This window comes from Chaetodon auriga, chromosome 11 (genome assembly GCF_051107435.1).
Source record: "Chaetodon auriga isolate fChaAug3 chromosome 11, fChaAug3.hap1, whole genome shotgun sequence".
NCBI classification, from domain to species: Eukaryota; Metazoa; Chordata; class Actinopteri; order Chaetodontiformes; family Chaetodontidae; genus Chaetodon; species Chaetodon auriga.
In genome coordinates this window covers 17,313,342-17,330,549 of record NC_135084.1, presented here as the reverse complement: position 1 = coordinate 17,330,549, position 17,208 = coordinate 17,313,342, and the positions used below count along the sequence as shown (strand labels likewise).

Sequence of the window (17,208 nt, the reverse complement as noted above, 5' to 3'; positions counted from 1 at the left end):
TGTAGAACTACCATGACTCCGTATTACAATCAGCCAAGGACAGCAGTAATCCTCTGGGGTAGCCGACACATGTAGGCTAGCTGCTCAAACTTCACACAGAGAGCAGTCATTGTGGAGCACTTGAGGACAGCAGTTTAATGGGAGAACTGGTACAATTTCTAACAAATGAAAAACCGACAAGGCTTTTTTCTCAAACTAAGGTGTGGCTGTGGAAACCTAGATACACATATCATGCAACTAATCATACTGTTACTCACATCCAAATGGGAACTTCTAATACGTTTTGAAATATGTCCAGACATGGTGGTTGCGCTTGCAGATCTGCATGATCGCAGAGTGGACTGGAGGTCTGCGTTCATGTTGCAGTGTTTAGCACCCGACACCCTTATTTTACTACAATGACTTAGAATATTTATGCATTAGGAGCATTAAAGGGGTGAAGAGATGGTATATTCGAGTCTTAGTGCTCTGAGGCATCTCTATGCTGCACTCTGGTTATCTGACATCAGTGCTTAAGTTCAAAGTCTAGTATGTTTTCTTGTAGCACAACTCTGTTGCAACATTTATTGTTTAAGAGAGAAGCGCAGCTATGCTTTGTCTAGCAACGTGACCTATTGCAGTGGTCCCCAATGCTCTTTTGCTGGCTTTTCTTTTGTTTGTAACCACTCATTACAAAGCTATGCCTGCGTGTGACCGTGTCTGCTTTTATTTAAGCTATATGATTTGTGAACAGTTCAGTGTGTTTTACTCTCTGAGACTGTCTCAATTAAATACCTTTTACAGCTCTGAAGGTGTAAAACTTTTTTTTGTTTTTTTCAAAAGAAGAAACATTATTTGAAGTAACAAAATTGAGGTTTTTCATCCTTTTGGTCCCTTAGTATGGTGAGGATCTCATGACCCCTCAGATTCTTCCCGCGACCCTTAGGGTATCCAGGCCCCCAGTTTGGAAAATCCTGTGGTATTATTTGAAAAACTTTATTTGGATCCTAGACACAACACCAAGCTTGAGTCATGTACTATGACACCATACTACGGTTGCAGTCGCAGATATTGTAATTATACAGCAGTGTCTCATACTGGCATGTAAGAAAATGTACAGACTTATGATGCTATTGTAAGCAGTGCCGCTGGGGGCGCTAATGAGCCGCTCCTCTTTGTATTTTGTGCATCCTTGTTATCGCGAGATTCGATAACAGGCTTCCGGTTAGCTGTTTGTATACGGGTGTAAGGAGCGCGTTCTGTTCTTTAAAGCAGTCGTTTTAACAAACTGTCGAATTTAGACTTGAATGCTTACGATATTTATCTGTCTACAACATTTATACTGAGGTAAGATTACACGCCAAACGTTGGTTTTGTGTTTGCCCCTCGGCCGCTCTTAGCCGTTGTATGTTAACGTTATATTTACGTCGACGAAAGAGGGCCGAGGGCTCTTGCTAACCCTTTTAGCTTTAAGCTAACATGAATGTTGGGACATAGGTAATTAACGCCGTATTATGCTGGTCCTTTTCATTTTGAGTTGCGTCAACTCATATTTAATTCATATTATACCTAATACACGCTCATGTTGTGTGTTGAAATAATTGCTAATCTTAAATAGCTCGTTAACTGACGATGTTTACCTCGAACGTGCTAATACAGCTAACCAACTCTTCTGGAAATCTGTCCTCTTTTCTGACAACACGCAGATGTCGGACGACTTGATGAAACAATTAAGCAGCTACAAAGCCCAGCTACAGCAAGTAGAAGTTGCCTTATCTACCGACCCAGATAATGAAGACCTCCTTAAGCTCCAGAAGGACTTACAGGTATGTGTGTCTGTGATTAAGATGCATCGCGGTGTTGAAAGGCTGTTGTAATACAAGTTTTCATGAGCACCCAGCTGTTCAATTCAGCTAGAGCTGCAACTGTTAGCCCATTATTTGATCAAAAGAAAATTCATTGTCATTTACTTTCATAATACATAAATCGTTTCAGTCAGTTTTCTAGCACAAATGTCAAATACATGCAGGTCCCAACTTCTGACATGTGATTTGCTGCTTTTCTTTGTTATCTATAGCAGTAAATGGAGAGTCTTTAAATTTTGGACTGTTGGTTTGGTAAAAGATGCAATTTGAACACATCACTTCAGGCTCTGGGAAATTTTGATTAGAACTTTTCAGAACTTTTTGACATTTTATACAGTAATGGATTAATTGGGAAAATAATCAGCAGATAAACTGATAGTCATGGTAGTTGTTAGTTGCTGTCCAAAACTTTTTTTTTGGCGGGGGGGACTTGCCTACACTCTCCATGAACATCTAACCTCCTTTTGATTGTGTCTCTTCCACAGGAAGTCATTGATTTGACAAAAGACCTCCTGACCTCACAGCCCACTGACAGTGCTTCCACAACCAATGGCTTAGACACAGTCCCCCAGAAACTCAACTGGAAAGTGGGGGACAGGTGTATGGCTGTGTGGAGTCAGGACGCACAGTGAGTATCACCACCGTCTTCTCATGAAAACATTATATGCAGCCATATACCTTGTAGCACTACAGTTGAGTTCTTCATCAGAATTAGCGTAATGTTTTTTGTGGATTGCATTTTGTCCATGCATGTTAACTGTTAATCTTAAATCCATAAGACTGCACTTTATTTGTATGTCACTTTGGACAAAGGCACCTGCCAAATGAGCAAATTTATTTGTAGTAATATGACTGGTGCATTTTAGCCTTGAGATGAAGCCAGTTTTTGCTACTTATTTTTACACAATGTCAATAACATTTGACTTGGAAATTGCCTTCAAACCATGTTACCCACACAGCAAGTCTTAATTTTTTGTTTCTCTATTTTAACTTAATTTCACTGTAGCATTGTTTCTGACAAAGGTATCACAATTTCACATTCTGTTACACTGTATTTTTTGAGTGTTTGGTTGTTTTACCTTTGTCAAAACAATGGTATGTTTACATTCTATCAGCCTTTACAGTAGTAGACACTTATTTATCTTGAAATGAATTTACTGCCCATATTGTGTCAGCTTTTTAGACAGGTTGTTAGAAAAACCTATAAGGAACAATGAAACCCGACAGAGGCAAAAGTAGAGCACAACCCCAGCTTTCTTTTTCAGAATTGACAGAGTTTGGCTAGGAGTAAATTTAACCCCAAGGTGTAAATGTTCCACATTTGCCCCGTCCAGCTGCATCACCAATATGCTTTGGGAACAATGCATGAAAATGATGCGTTTGTTTAGAGAAGACAAAGACCTTTAACAAGCAATATATTTTGTTCCCTTGCTGCCTTTACCAAAAACAAGTGTAGAGACATGCATTTGTAATTTCAGTTTAATGTCTGTTTGACCGTAAGGTGAACAAAAGTTAGTTTGTGGGTACTTTATGTTGAAGGTGAATTATAATCATAGAGAATGCTCAAAGAATATTATTTAGTCACATGCCACACAGATCCAATGATCATGAAGTATTATGTACTAGTGTTAAGCTTTGCTTATTAAGTAGAGCTTGAGTCTTTGGCTCATACTCACCTGCTTACAGACGTGATTCTTTGGCAGGGTGTATGAGGCTGAGATTGAGGAGATAGACCGAGAGAACGGCACTGCGGCAGTTACCTTCTCCGGATACGGGAATGCTGAAGTGATTCCTCTGCAGAACCTCAAAGCAGTAGAGGAGGGGAAACGTTCTGATGAGGATGGGAGTGGACGGCCAAAATCAAGGTATGAACAAAACTCTTGTGTGTCTCACTCACTTAATGCACGCACACACACACACACACACACACGCGCACACACACACACACACACAAAACCTGTGCTTAAAGCCTGCTTATTAACATTTTAGGGAAAGTACTGGAATCTAGTCTGTTCTCACAGGAATTACTTTTCACTGTGCGACTGAAAAGTAATTGTAAAGTGTACTGAGACGCATACTTTAGCCTTAATTTGCTTATTAGAGTCAGAATTGGTAGTGTGGTTGAAATCCCACTCTTGCCCGACAGAGCACTCCTTAATTTCTGTTCCACTCTGCCACCTTTTTTTCAAACCTTACCTTCCTTGTGTCGTGTAGTGCTTGGTCTATATAATTTTGACCGGCTCCTTTTTAAATTATAAAAGCTATAATTGTAGGAAATAAGCACCTGGGAGTAGAGTAGTATTCAGTTAACTCCACTTTATCGTCCTCATTTTGCATTGTAATTACATGGGAATCTCATCCAAATTCACCTGTCATTTCAAAGTGGCTGCACTATAGGTGATTGTACAATTCTGGATATGTCAAATTTCTCCTGAAGTATCCACCAAAAAGAGTTTCACTTTTCAATGTAGTTGCACAATCATATATATGCCTACTATACAATATATATCTTCATTAATCCTTGCGGGTTGGAAATTACATGTTCTCCCTTAAACCCCAAGGATGCATTTAACATGACAGACCCAAAAGTGCATCTGGTGACTTTATTGTTTCAATGGTTAACTGATCTAAAAAGTACGACCCTATCTCATCTTTCCTCTCAAAGAATCAGAATTTCTATTCACGTATTAAGGAATGAGACTCTGTACTCTGTTAGCGTAGACTTTAGAGATTTCCTTAACAGCGAAAGCATCAGAGCTTCAGTTTCTGTCTAACGCAGCCGCGATTCCAAAAAGTTAGGTCACTGTCTAAAACATCAATCAAAAACACGTTGTACTTGCTAATGTTATTCTTTCATGTTTGTAGTACTGTGTTTGTGATTGTATCTGTGCATTGCGGACAGGGTTTAAACGTTTCTGTTCCTTGTCTGTCTCTGAAGGAAAGAGCAGATCGCAGAGCAGAGAGAGTATAAGAAGAAGAAAGCCCAGAAGAAGGTACAGAGGATGAAGGAATTGGAGCAAGAGAGGGAGGAGCAAAAGTCAAAGTGGCAGCAGTTCAACAACAAAGCCTACTCAAAGAACAAGAAAGGACAGGTACATTTTCTTTTCTTTACTTCTTTTCTTTCTTTTGGGGGCCTGAATTCTTTTGAGAGCAGTGCTGCGAAACCCATGGTGCATAGAGCAAGCACAGTGGACAGTGGGTATATACTAAAGCTGTCTTCTCTCTTCCTTGATGTTATTTTCCACCGCAGCAGTTCTGCAGTGAATCCTCACAATGGGGTTATGTTAATATTAGCCAGGGAATGGCTCTGTGATAGTAGACAGCCTTAAGCAGAGAACTGGCAAAACATGCTGTCCATTAAGTCATAGGATCAGGTTCTCTTATACTGGACCTCTTACCACAATTAAGAAACGAAGAGTATATTGAAACAAGACGGTGCTGTGAAATCAGTTCACGGCCGGCAACGTGTGGAGAGATGCGAGCTACTGCAGAAGCACTGAGTGCACAATTACGGACTTTTGCTTTATGGTAACTAGTTTCCCAACAGGATCACAGTAGTTTTATTTCTTCCTGTATGATATAGGAAGACTCAGTGGGTCTCACTGCTTGTACAGCTGGGATTTAAGTTCCCAGCAGGGTCACTTTCTATCATCAGAGCTGAGTACATGGGTTAAAACAGTCAGTGTGACTTCACAGAGTTGCATGAATCTTTGAGTGGGGAACTCTTTGAATCAATATGGTGTTAAATTTAATTTAGCAGACACCAGAGCAGGATTTGATTCATTTCGCCCACGAGCTCATCCGCCCTTGTCCTTCACACTGTGTGGTATTGCACAGTGCAGCATGGTACATTAGTGAAGAGCCAGGTAACTTGAAACTAGTGACATGCTGTCAATGACTTGCTGCTGGAAGTGTGTGCATGTGTGCGCGCGCTCGCGTGTGTGTGGTATGTAGTTACCCAATAATCCATTGTTATATATTTTGAATCATTAATTATGGCTTTACTGTTTTTTGTAGGTAAAGAGGAGCATATTTGCATCTCCAGAAAGCGTAAATGGAAAGGTGGGAGTGGGAACATGTGGTATCGCAGACAAACCTATGACCCAGTATAATGACACGTCAAAATACAACGTCAGACATCTAATGCCACAATGACCTGATATACTGTGTATATATAATAATCCACTGTATACTAGCTGTATCGGTGCTTTCAATTGTGTTTATACATGATTTAAGTTTCTCAAGTAAAGAAAGCTTTGAAAGGAATTGCTTGCACACCATTGTTTGAAATATTGATGTAGTTTTCTTATATATTATGTAGGTACAACAACAAAAAAAAAAAAATCCGAATGGAGGGGATTTCCCCTGCACTAGATCAAGGTCACCTGTTATGTAAGAACAGGAAGTGGTGTAGAAAAGCCGTAGAGTTTGCACCCAGGTTCCAGCGAGGCCAAATACCTGTTAAGATGTGGATAAATATACACGTGTAGACGCGGTGTGTAAATTAAACTCCGGATTCTAAACACTGATCCCTTAATAGTGGTGTTGATTTGAGATGGCTGAATTTTACATTTTAATTTCTGTACATATAACAAATAAACATTGTTTTGTTTTCAGTTTTTTAAATATTTGCTTCCATCTCATTTTGAGTGTTTTTACATTATATTTTCACTGTGGCTCCGTCAGGTCCTGTAGATGGCAGTAAAGATTTGTACAATAAATAAATCCATTTCATGAGCATGAAGTGTTAACACAGCCTGTTTTCCCACTAAAGTTATATGAGGGGGTTTTTTGGACACGGTCAACTTTGTTAGTTCAAGATGTTTGATGCACAGAGGTAACAACAGCTGATTGGTTTAAATGTGATACTTTGAACAAAATTTAGACCGGGCAACAACTACAGTCCACCGGTTTAATACATTTAAAAAGAAAAAAAAGACAACATTGGTTAATGTCTGGGTGGAAGAGGTTTATTAAGATTTCAGGGACAGTTATCAGGAACTGTTACAAAGTATTAGCAGGGGACCAGCAGCACATGTTTTGCAAAAAGTCACCTTGGATGGCTGATTAAACGCGAGAGGAAACATTCTGGGGTGTGCTTTGACGTACTTCCTTAACAAAAGTATTTTTCATAGTGCATTTTATATAGTTTCCCAAACAGGCTGGGGGGGGGGAAAGACCTGTAACAAGGAACTTTGTGCAAGAGTCATATACCCACGTTAAGACACAATTTGGTGGTGATCTACTTAGGACTTGGACCAGAAAAATGCAGGTAAATGGTCTTATTGAAATGTCTTATTTGGTTTCATGGATTCTAACAGGTCAGCAGTGCAATTCTGTGTCAAATATACATTGAATTATTAATGTGAAGTCTCCAAATGTCAAGGATTTGAACTTGTACTTTTTCTGCTACAGTACAAAAAAAGATGCCGTATTAAACATTGAAGTATAAACCAAAATTAGTATTCTGTAGTGTTTGTGTTCATGCTACAGACATTCCTTTAAGCCTCGTCAATCCAAAGCACATTACGACATGATCACACGAGCTACATTCAACACACATGCACCATAGCTTTTCTCAAATTTTCTTTTAAATCAATAACAATCATTTTTACTGCTGATTAGTAATAACCGATGCCACTATTGGAGCAGGTGGAAAACTAGCAAACTGCAATTTGGTGTTGGACGGACAGAATAAACGCAGCCAACGTTAAAGATGTGCTGAAACTATACGGGTTATTGCTTTAGCCTTGTGCTTGGACAAGTGTGGGATAGCTTATTACTGTCTAAACGAAACAATTTGTGCACAGTGTGAAAGAGATGCCACTCTTTCAACAAAACACCATTGAGTAATGCATTAAACCTGCAGCACTGCGTATGCTTCAGTGGGGATTACTTCATTGTCAAGTAATTTTGGTAAATATTTAAGAAAAAAAAAATTTTCATTCAAGCATGACCAAGACCTAACTACAGTGAAATTAAATATACCAAAAATAAATACTATAATCATATGCAAAATAAATTAGAATAACAAGGGTGGATTACACCACCTGTTTGGATACGACTGTATTTCAGTCAAGCGGAGGGACGCCACATGGGTCAATGGTGGTTGTGGGTCCTAAAGCAGAGGTTGTAGAAGTGTAATAAACATTTTGGAATGCAGACATTGTAGCCCTTGCCACTGGCTTGTACACTGACAAGAAGTGCCGTCTGGATGCGTCATCCAAAGAAAAAGGGCAATGTTGTCACAAGGCAAATGGAGCAAACGTTCCCAATGGTGAGCTTCGAGCTGGTATTGGGTTTGTTTGTGTTTTTGCTGGTTTCAGAGGATCAACTTGACTAAAGGTAGAGTTTCCCCCTCAGCGTTGGACACACTGGTGCGATCATGGGTCCTCTACGGGATCAGTATTGAGTGCAGGTGTGGTTGATTCAAGCTGGTAATGGGTTAAGGGACATTCAGGTGATTGGTTAAGTCAACTTTGAAAATGACGAAACTGTATATTGCCAGAGAAGTTAAATTTGAGGCTGTTGTGTTAAATGTTTCAGACTGATGTAGAGGAGCCCCTTGGCTTTTGGAAGGAGACCTTTTAAACTTTTAGACTGAGTTGAACTTAAGGCTGGTTCTCGGGGTGCAGGAGAAGTTTCGCTTGTCAGGTAAAGGTGAGATTGAGGCTGGTTCTTCTTCTGAAGACAGGTAACCTAAACTGCAGGGGAGGATGGAGCTGTAGGCTGGTACTCGGAAAGGTGAAAGCCAGAAAAGACTGCAGCTGAAGTGAAAGTACAGGCTGGTGGTTCAAGCAGAGAAGGCCAGTTTTAGACTGCAAGTGGAGTAGCCCTCATCGCTGGCTGAGCTCTGCCGGCTGCTGTGGTCATCCAGGTCGCTTCCACCACTGGTGCTTACACTGTCCATTTCTCCATGGGAGAACTCAGTGCTTTCCACGTCAACCTCAATCTCCTCTGCTCGGAAGAAAAGGGAAAGTCTTGATTAATTCAGATTCCTCGTGCAAGTCAGTGCGTAAGTGTATATGTTGACAGATACTTCTAAAATATGTTGGCATTAGAAGCACGACCATGATTCGGACACAGACCTCTGTCTGACTCGGAGCGGTCGGAGTCCATGCGGGAGCCCAGGCTGTCGGTGCGGACCCTCTCCCTCTCCCCATGAGTCTGCAGCTGGGCTAGCTGCCTCTGCAGGTGCCTCTGCTCCCTCTCTAAGGTCTCCAGCTGGTGCTGACTCCTGCGGTCCATCTCTTCAAGTTTCTGACAGAGGGAAATGCAGGAGTTAGCTGTATTCTTGTCACGCAGAAACCCAAAGAGGATCAGTGTGTGGATCCAATGTGGCAAATTTGGGTGTTTAAATGAGTTATTATGCCTTAAATCAGACCGTTATGACTGCACCTCTCTAGACATTCGTCATGATTGACATACGATATGCATGAGAGGATGGCCAACTTGTCATTGTTCCCACCAGATGTGACCCCCCCCCCCCCCTTCACACCATCACATCAGATCAGGCCATAAATAAGAAAAACACCGCGTTCATGCTACTACAGTGGCACAGTAAGAAGTCCAAACGTTTTGGATGTGAGCCAGTTGTGGAACAAGATTTACGGCTGTTGGACGCAACTGTTACGGTGTCTGTGCAACTGGATCTACCCACAAAAATAAAGACAAATTACAAGTTGAAGAAATGGCTGACAGATTTTTTTTAGATTTGAATATTGCATATTTCCCAGCTTTGCGGAAACACATATTGTAGGTTTTCACAGTGACATACGCAGTGCTGTTGTATCAGCTGCCGTGCATGGTTACTTCCCTCATGTCTGCCCAGTTGTTTCTCTAAATCACTGTGCCAGAAGCGAGATATTTACATGAAGGCACCGATTACTTCAGATATAGCAGTTTGAGCGTGTTTTCTCTGTGAAGGAGCCTTATGTGACCTACCATTATATCAATAACATTTCAGTAGTTATTGTAATCATTCTCATGCTGCTGCTGTTTGCCCTGACTCTGGTCAGGCTCGTAGCTTTCCTACATTGAAAAGTGCTTTTTGAATGGAGTTTGGGGACAGTGTCGCCTCAATAGGAGCATGTACCCATGCTTTTCCTGTAGCACAATCTTTTTTTTTTTTTTAAACTTCCTGTCGTGAGCTTAATGCTGGCTGCACCTGCATCACCATTTTACTCTCCTGCACAGCCTCTGGTTCCAAAAATACAACACAGCAGCATTCAGAAGCCACATTTCCTGGACTTCAAACAGGCAAGTCCAAAGTCAACAGCTGACATCATAGGTGCTTTATCCATTACCCCCCACTGTGATAAACTCCCACAGCCTGTTGCCCAGATTGTTTTCTTATTGCAGCTTTCAATCATTCGTCAGCCGCCTCCTACTGCTAGAGCCTGCACAGACTGGGCTTAAGGAAATCCAATATTTCCAAAAAAAATAAGTGTATCTGGCTTTGACTGTAGCCGTCAGGGAGACCTAAGTGCTGAGTCTTTGATGCTTTGACGCTACAGAATCATTTGTGCCAGTCTCATGTAGTCCAGGAACACTCAGTGGTCCATTCAGGCTGGCAGTTCTAACAATCAGGACAGATCTGGTTCTCTCAAGACATTAAGCTGCAGTGTGAAAGACACAAAACCTCACCGAGGCTCAGAATCCTACAGAGGGCGATCCTGGCAACAGCTAAATGGAGATGTGTTCAAAAGGGAGGAAAACCTGAAATAACCAAGCAGCAACCACGGTGTCCTGATGCTGAGGCCAAAGGCTGTTACAATGCAGTTCATCGAACGCTTCTGAGAGAACAACTAACTTCCCTGTTGCTGTGCATCGTCCATACGCCATTTAACCAAAGCGGGGCTCTTGGTTTGAGGCGATTAAGTACCAAACCTGTGTCTGTTTGCGGTAAGGTATGTGTGCTGTCTTTGTTCTTCACTTCAGACGTGAAACTGAGCCAAAAAGTAAAACAAAGAGGTAGAAAATCCAGACTTTCTCCTCTTTTCTGGTGTCAGACTTGATTACAAAACAAGTAGGAGTGCTGTTATGTCTTCATCAACCAAAACTCTTTCATCTGTAAACACGTGCGGAACGACCACACCAAAGGACGCAGCTCGAGAAACCACAGACCGCCAACAGCGAGAGCTCGGAGACTAAAATACGATTTGTTCTAAAAATAAAAAAACAGGATGAGTCTGTTGATTGGTAAAGCTCACGGTTTGCAACATATCTAAATCACACTGGGTCTCACATAGGAATCAAATGGACACCAGGACCCTGTCTTGTACATCAAAGTCATCCTCTGTAGTACTGCAGATCTTTATTTGCTGTCAATACTCAAGGGAGCAGCCAGATATCTCTTAATTCTAGGAATGTGTGAGTGACAGGCGCACATTTTCTTTTGCTTCGTGAGTGTAAAACTCAACTGAATAGATCAGTTTCTATTTATTCATTTGGCAGAAGAGATAAAAGCTCATTGTGAGAGACCTGGTATCACTGTGGCGCTGTCGTGGCTTCCTAAGATATTTTTAATGTTGTTAGTAAGACCTGTGCTTTTCCTTCAATGACACAAAAATGTCTGCTGTAAATTTCGGCATGATGACTGAATGGTCATCCACTCGTATGACCAACCGTTAACACGCAGTAACAATAACAAATATGTTTATGTCACAAAAGAGGACAGAATTTAGCCCGTAATCCCACGATGGCACCACACCCCAGGGGCTGCCTCACACCACCATACCTTGATATGTGCTTTGGCCTTGTTGAGCAGTCCCAGCGTGGTGTGCCGGCTGCAGTCTGGTCCCAGAGGGATGAGGGACTTCAACCTCTCCAAACACAGGCGGAGATGTGCTCGTCTGAGGGAGGAGACGCGGTCAAGAGGGGTCGTTTCTCTTTCCAGACAGGATGTGCATCACACAGCAATTACACATGACAGAAAACTGAGACTAACGTGTCCCTGTCCTCTGCACTGACCCTGATCAAGACAGATTACTTCCTCCTTATCCAATTTGATTAGTACTCTAATAGTCAAGGCATGTAACTATTTGATTGGCCCTGATCGATCCTTATTATGATGCCATTAATCCGTCTGTGATGAGTGGTGTAACAGTCAAGGTATTCAGGCACCTGATTTATCGGTTTATCCATTTTGCTAGTTAGCCACACCATCTGACTCCTTTGCAATTGCATATGGATCTGTGTGGACCCAGATTTAAAAGCTGCTGAGGTCAGCCCGTTGCTCTATTTCTGATCCACCGAGGCCTCTGGGCCAGTGGTCTCAACCAGTACAGAAACTGGCAAAGGACCTCACTACCCTTTCAAATAAAGGAGTAAAATGTAGGTCAAGTTGTGATGTCATCTCCCTGCATTGGCCATCACTTTGTAATAAAAAAAACTGCCCAGTATGAAATAAGCAGTCCTCTTGAAGATGCCATCTCATCACATAGTGCATCTCTCAAACCGAGGCTCTCCCACGCCTGGTTTGCTTTTGAAGATTAGCTGGCCGTTTAATTTTAGGATAAATGTGTCCTGACATTTGTTTCCTGCTCGGAGCAGCGGCTGCCTCGTCCTGAAGCAATGCGAGCAAGCTGCTGTTAGATTTGCAGCTGAGAATCTCTCAGGAAGGAGCCCTGTTGTCTGGAAACAGACGGTTCCCATTTGCTGACTGGGGAAATGTCTGCATGTCCTCCAGGAACCACTGAGGCTGTGTTACACCTCCCTTTTATTTGCCTTGCAAAATGCACGCTGCGGTCGGTCACAAAAGGCGAATATCCTGGCTGTTGTTAAAAATGCCTTTTTTTGAAGTGCTGCGATGATAATGGGCTGACTCACAGGCCTGAAGTACATCTCGTTTTGAAATGGTTTGGTCAACACATTTAGCATGGCACCAAGATATGCAAACATGACAGAATGGGAAAAGCTTCTGGTTTATCAGCTTGACGGTCCATTTTGAGACAGCTGGCTCTTGAGATAAACGCCTGTGTACCTCATTTGCTCCAGCAATTTGAATACTGTGGATTCTGTCTTCCTTCCTCCTCTGTATTACTTTCTCACATCCGCATCTTGAACTTCACTTGTTCTGCGTATGTAGCAAAAGTTGAAGTACTATGGAAGTAGAAATCTAAGATGAATGCCCTTCTTCACGCCTCTTAATATTCCTCAGTGAAGCCTTTGCCTTTCAGTACTGACTCGGTTCTGTCATAAACATAAAAATGACCTTTTCAATAGTGTTTAACTCACCTATTTTTTTCCAGTTCATTGTGTGCTGACCTGTTGAAATTACAAATAGAAAAACTGTTACGTAAGCCTTTAAAGTGCAAAACAGAACATATACAATCTATTTGTACAGAGCAAGTCCAATAGTTACACATATTAATGCTACAGTGGTTAAATAGTGATGCTCTACCACAACACCAATAAAATTACATCATTAATAATGATTTAAATGATGATTGTGTGTCGGTGAGGATTTAAAATGTCTGTCCACAAATGAAGACAGACATTGACATCTACTTCATGTCATCTGAGGACCCATTTCAACACATGAACCTACCTATTGTGAATGTTGTCCAGTTTCCTGTTCTTGAATTTACGCTGTTTCTGTTGATGTGCAGTCTGGGCTGCAGGATATGTTGAAGCGTACCCGTGCTCACATTCTGGTGATGGACAAGATCAAGAGGATTAAATAGATTGTGCTGTTTTTACAAACCTGCTAAGAGCAAAAAGCTCGGATTTGCACCATGCATGTGGCCTTATTTGCCCTGATTTCTAAATTACATTTAAATATATGACAGGAGGCAACACATCCATTGAATTCAACTTAAAAAACTGAAACTCTCCGCAAAATGTATCAGTAAAGTTTTTTCCATGATTAACATTCAGGATGTAATCCTGTATCTTTTGAGTGAGCATACTTAGTCAAAACTCACTTTTCTTCAGTATCCTCACTGTCGCTTTAAAAGAAAGAGCCTACAGCTCCCATGAACACCCCATCCCAGTAACATACGACGTCAGACCTGAACCTGCGTGTGATTGGCTCTCTGCAGTGACTCTCGCGCTGGAACATGCGTCCCGACCAATGAAAACTTCACAATTTGTTCCATGTGGAAACCATGTGAACAACACATACAAGGAAGCAGCAGCTGCCTCTGAAAATGATAGGTGCGCTCAGAATCGGACACTTTCAGGGGAAATAAGCCCTAAATCGCAGTCAGCATGTTCAACAGGCTCCGTGAACGCGATATATTTGGAGCGGATGCGATATTTTAACGGAAGAAGCCGCGATGAACCGAGATGAAAGATTAGATCGAAAAACTAGGACTCCCAAACACTCAAAATGTCTACATGTATTAACCGAAGTGTGCACATATGCGAGCCTATTTAAAATAATCTGAGTAATGACACTGAACTGCTCGTTCAGTCTCCCGTGGCCTGCAAAAGACTTCAACGGGAGCGGATCATTTAGCTGCAGGCTATTGTCTGTCCCTGGCGATGCGTTTGCTTCCTGAATGCAAAATGTAGGCGATTTCCCGACTTCTTCTCAACTGCTCGTGTTTTTGCAAGTGTCGGCTCGACGAGCCGCCAGTTTTTCCAGCAGCAGGCGGATTCTCATCCAGCCTGTTCGTCCGTCCGCTGCGCGTCTTTTGTCGCCTTCGCCTCTATTGTTGTCTGCTCGGCGCATTACGTGTTAATATCCCCTGCAGCCCGTGTTTACTTACTTCCGCTGCTCTTCTCGATATTTTCTATGTAATGTGCTGCATCGAGCAGCACTTGCACGTTCTTCATAAAAGTGCCGATTTGGTCCATTGCGGAACATTTGGAGTATAAAACGTCGCTGAAAGAATAGTCGGACATCTCTCCGAAATCCTGCTGGTCCATGGACGCATCAGACTCCGACAGGACCTCTTCGCGTTTCAGCTCGCTGTGCTGTCGCATGTACTTTACCATGTTCACTTGAGGCTTTTTTTTTCTCTTTGCCTTTTTTTGTGGGGGGCTTTGACAAATAAGCAGCGCTGAATTTGTTCTCCTTGTCCCGTCTGTGCACTGAGCGGATGACTGAAATGAACTGGGCTCGATGGAATTGCAGTCCTTAGCCTCAGCCACTTGCCCTACTTGGTGGATAATCCCTCCCACTAACGCATGCACATTGCATTCATTGTCAACTGTGCCATAATAAATCCTCATTATCAATACTGCAGGAGGGCAACAAATAACACACATGACGCCTGCTTTCACTTGTAACAATGCTGCTTTATTTCAGTGGGCATAAACTGAATAAATATGACAAATAAGAGCAGCCTTTCATGTGCACACAGTTGTGTCTGCATGGGAACAGACTCTTAAAAGTGAAAAGCATGAAGGCCACATGGCAGTAGACAGCATTAGGTTTAATAAATAGTGCAACCTGGATATCAGGGACATGGGGACAGGAATGGTGTCTGCACTCAGTTTTCTGATGTGGCACTTCAAGGTGATTTGCCCCACTTGTGAATACAGTACATTCATATGATTTCAGAGGCAGTTTGGGATTATTTTCCTTTAATAATCCTATTGTTTTCGCCTAGATTTGTCTCTGTAGAAGTTGTTTTCACCTCAGCTCCCCTGTGTGTGTCAAATACTGTAGTTGCTCTGTACTGGAGCAGTATAAAGTCACCTGGAGACAACAAGAAAACAATGACATTATGGTTATTACACAGATCTTCTGGGGCTGCTTCACTTTGGTGGACAACGGTGAAATACTTCTGCAACCTTTCAAGTTTCCTGTCCTTTGGAAAAACTAACCTTGAAATTGGGTTTACTTCTTGCTCGATGGTGCACCTCTGTTGTCCCTTTTTTGACTGATTAAGAAGTCATTTTCCCCCCACACTGTGAGGGATGGTGGAGGACAGAGGGGAAAGGGCCTGCCTTTACGAGGCCAGCCATGCGTGCAGGGCTGTGTTGTGCCTCCGAGACAATGGGTGCAGATGGCTGGCCCGCTGCAGATGTGGCCAGGCCTGTAACGGACGCCTGTGAGAGAGGACACCCTCCCATGGAGTCTATTTCAGCTGCCTGGCAAGGCCTGACACACACAGACGGCGCTGATCTGGACACTGGAACAGAGGCGCACACTTTAGTGGCAAAAACAGGCTGCGTGTGTGGAACGATGCAAAGGTGCCTTATGAAATCCTGACAAACACAGGTCTGTTTATTCAATAGGGGTGTTTTTCTGCTAGCGTGCATTTTTTCCATCTGATTAAGGCTCTTGTTACTGGAGCGTCTCCCACATAACACCAGTGCCAATGCAAAAACTCAGACACCGTCTACTGCTAACCATGTGCTCAAAGGGACGGATCGAGTCAGACGTGGATAGAGTTCAGTGGGGGGATGGAAGCTGACAGCATTTCACCAGGAAAAGGCTCATCTGTGCTGTGAGGCTCGTGTGCACGCCGACCGACCGACCGACTGACTGACTGACTGTGCGAGCTGCATGCTGATAGCGACAGCGTGGAAAGCTGACCCGCTGTAGGTTGGTGTAGAATGTGACCCCAACTGGAGTAATCTGAAAAGCCTGAGGATTACACCAGTGGCTCGGCTGTCACAGAGGAGGCAAAGTGACACGGTGCTGGTGTGTGTGTGTGTGTGTGTGTGTGTGTGTATGTGATCATAAAAGAATGTGCCAAATCACATCCCACGCTGGTCTCACAAACAGAGAGTATAAGGTACTCGGTGTTGTTGAAATTGAATATCTATCTATCTTTGTGACACTATCTCTGCCACATGCTGGCAGTCTGGAAGATGCTGGTCTCAGATGAGGCTTTGTGCAGCGGCGGCGGCCCCCCGTTGTTTTAAAACAATAGCTGCACTTTGCCCTGAGGTCACGGCAGAAGGACACTCCAGCAGGCCAGACGTGTGTCACCTGCTCCGTCCTCTCCTTAACGCTGTCAGGACATGGAAGGGCTCAGCGCTAAGCTTTGTCATCCTCACATTGTAAAGGGATTGTTCACATAACAAGTTTGGAGCCGGGCGCTGGGGGTGCTTTTTGGATAAATATGACAAAAAGTATTAGGAAAAACAGTTAATAACCATCAATCTTTTTTGAAGTATGTCTCACTTCAATATAAAAGTTTTCTTAATTTGGGCCTGTTTGTGCTCAGCTGAAACCTTTCGACTTCCTCTTCTTGTCCTTATCTTGCAGGAGAGATGTGTGTGGGTTGGGGGTGGTGTAGGTATAGATCCTGTCACTCCCCCAACATGAACACCTGTTGGAGACACCAAATCCCCTCTTTGTCTCCACAGCCCCCTCTCAGTGGATTACCATGACAACGCCCATTCATATCATGGCTGAAGACTGATTATACAGCTTCACACGGCCAATTATCACCGAACA

The 17,208-nt window shown here is 42.7% G+C and overlaps 2 protein-coding genes across 2 annotated transcripts; one reads left to right on the top strand and one right to left on the bottom strand.

Moving 5' to 3' along the window:
- Positions 1-1,188: 1,188 nt before the first annotated feature.
- Positions 1,189-6,472, top strand: smndc1 (survival motor neuron domain containing 1). The gene is made up of 6 exons (XM_076742731.1): positions 1,189-1,326; positions 1,686-1,805; positions 2,330-2,472; positions 3,548-3,709; positions 4,783-4,936; positions 5,862-6,472. Exons 2-6 carry the CDS (start codon positions 1,686-1,688, stop codon positions 5,997-5,999), a joined length of 717 nt encoding a protein of 238 aa, XP_076598846.1. The 5' UTR covers positions 1,189-1,326; the 3' UTR covers positions 6,000-6,472.
- Positions 6,473-6,798: 326 nt separating this feature from the next.
- LOC143327985 (max-interacting protein 1-like) lies at positions 6,799-14,939 on the bottom strand. Its single transcript, XM_076742732.1, has 6 exons — positions 14,561-14,939; positions 13,396-13,498; positions 13,083-13,112; positions 11,584-11,698; positions 8,933-9,104; positions 6,799-8,801 (listed from the first exon to the last, which is right to left on the bottom strand). Exons 1-6 carry the CDS (start codon positions 14,787-14,789, stop codon positions 8,638-8,640), a joined length of 813 nt encoding a protein of 270 aa, XP_076598847.1. The 5' UTR covers positions 14,790-14,939; the 3' UTR covers positions 6,799-8,637.
- Between the last annotated feature and the right edge of the window lie 2,269 nt (positions 14,940-17,208).

Bases quoted from the DNA above. Each gene is read 5' to 3' on its own strand.
- smndc1 (XM_076742731.1), top strand. From the start codon at position 1,686: ATGTCGGACGACTTGATGAAACAATTAAGCAGCTACAAAGCCCAGCTA. The intron at 1,806-2,329 runs GTATGTGTGTCT...TCTCTTCCACAG, and splicing joins AGCTCCAGAAGGACTTACAG to GAAGTCATTGATTTGACAAA. The intron at 2,473-3,547 runs GTGAGTATCACC...ATTCTTTGGCAG, and splicing joins GTGTGGAGTCAGGACGCACA to GGTGTATGAGGCTGAGATTG.
- LOC143327985 (XM_076742732.1), bottom strand. From the start codon at position 14,789: ATGGTAAAGTACATGCGACAGCACAGCGAGCTGAAACGCGAAGAGGTC. The intron at 11,699-13,082 runs GTGAGTTAAACA...CTCCTCCCTCAG, and splicing joins AATGAACTGGAAAAAAATAG to ACGAGCACATCTCCGCCTGT. The intron at 9,105-11,583 runs GTATGGTGGTGT...TCCCTCTGTCAG, and splicing joins AGGCCAAAGCACATATCAAG to AAACTTGAAGAGATGGACCG.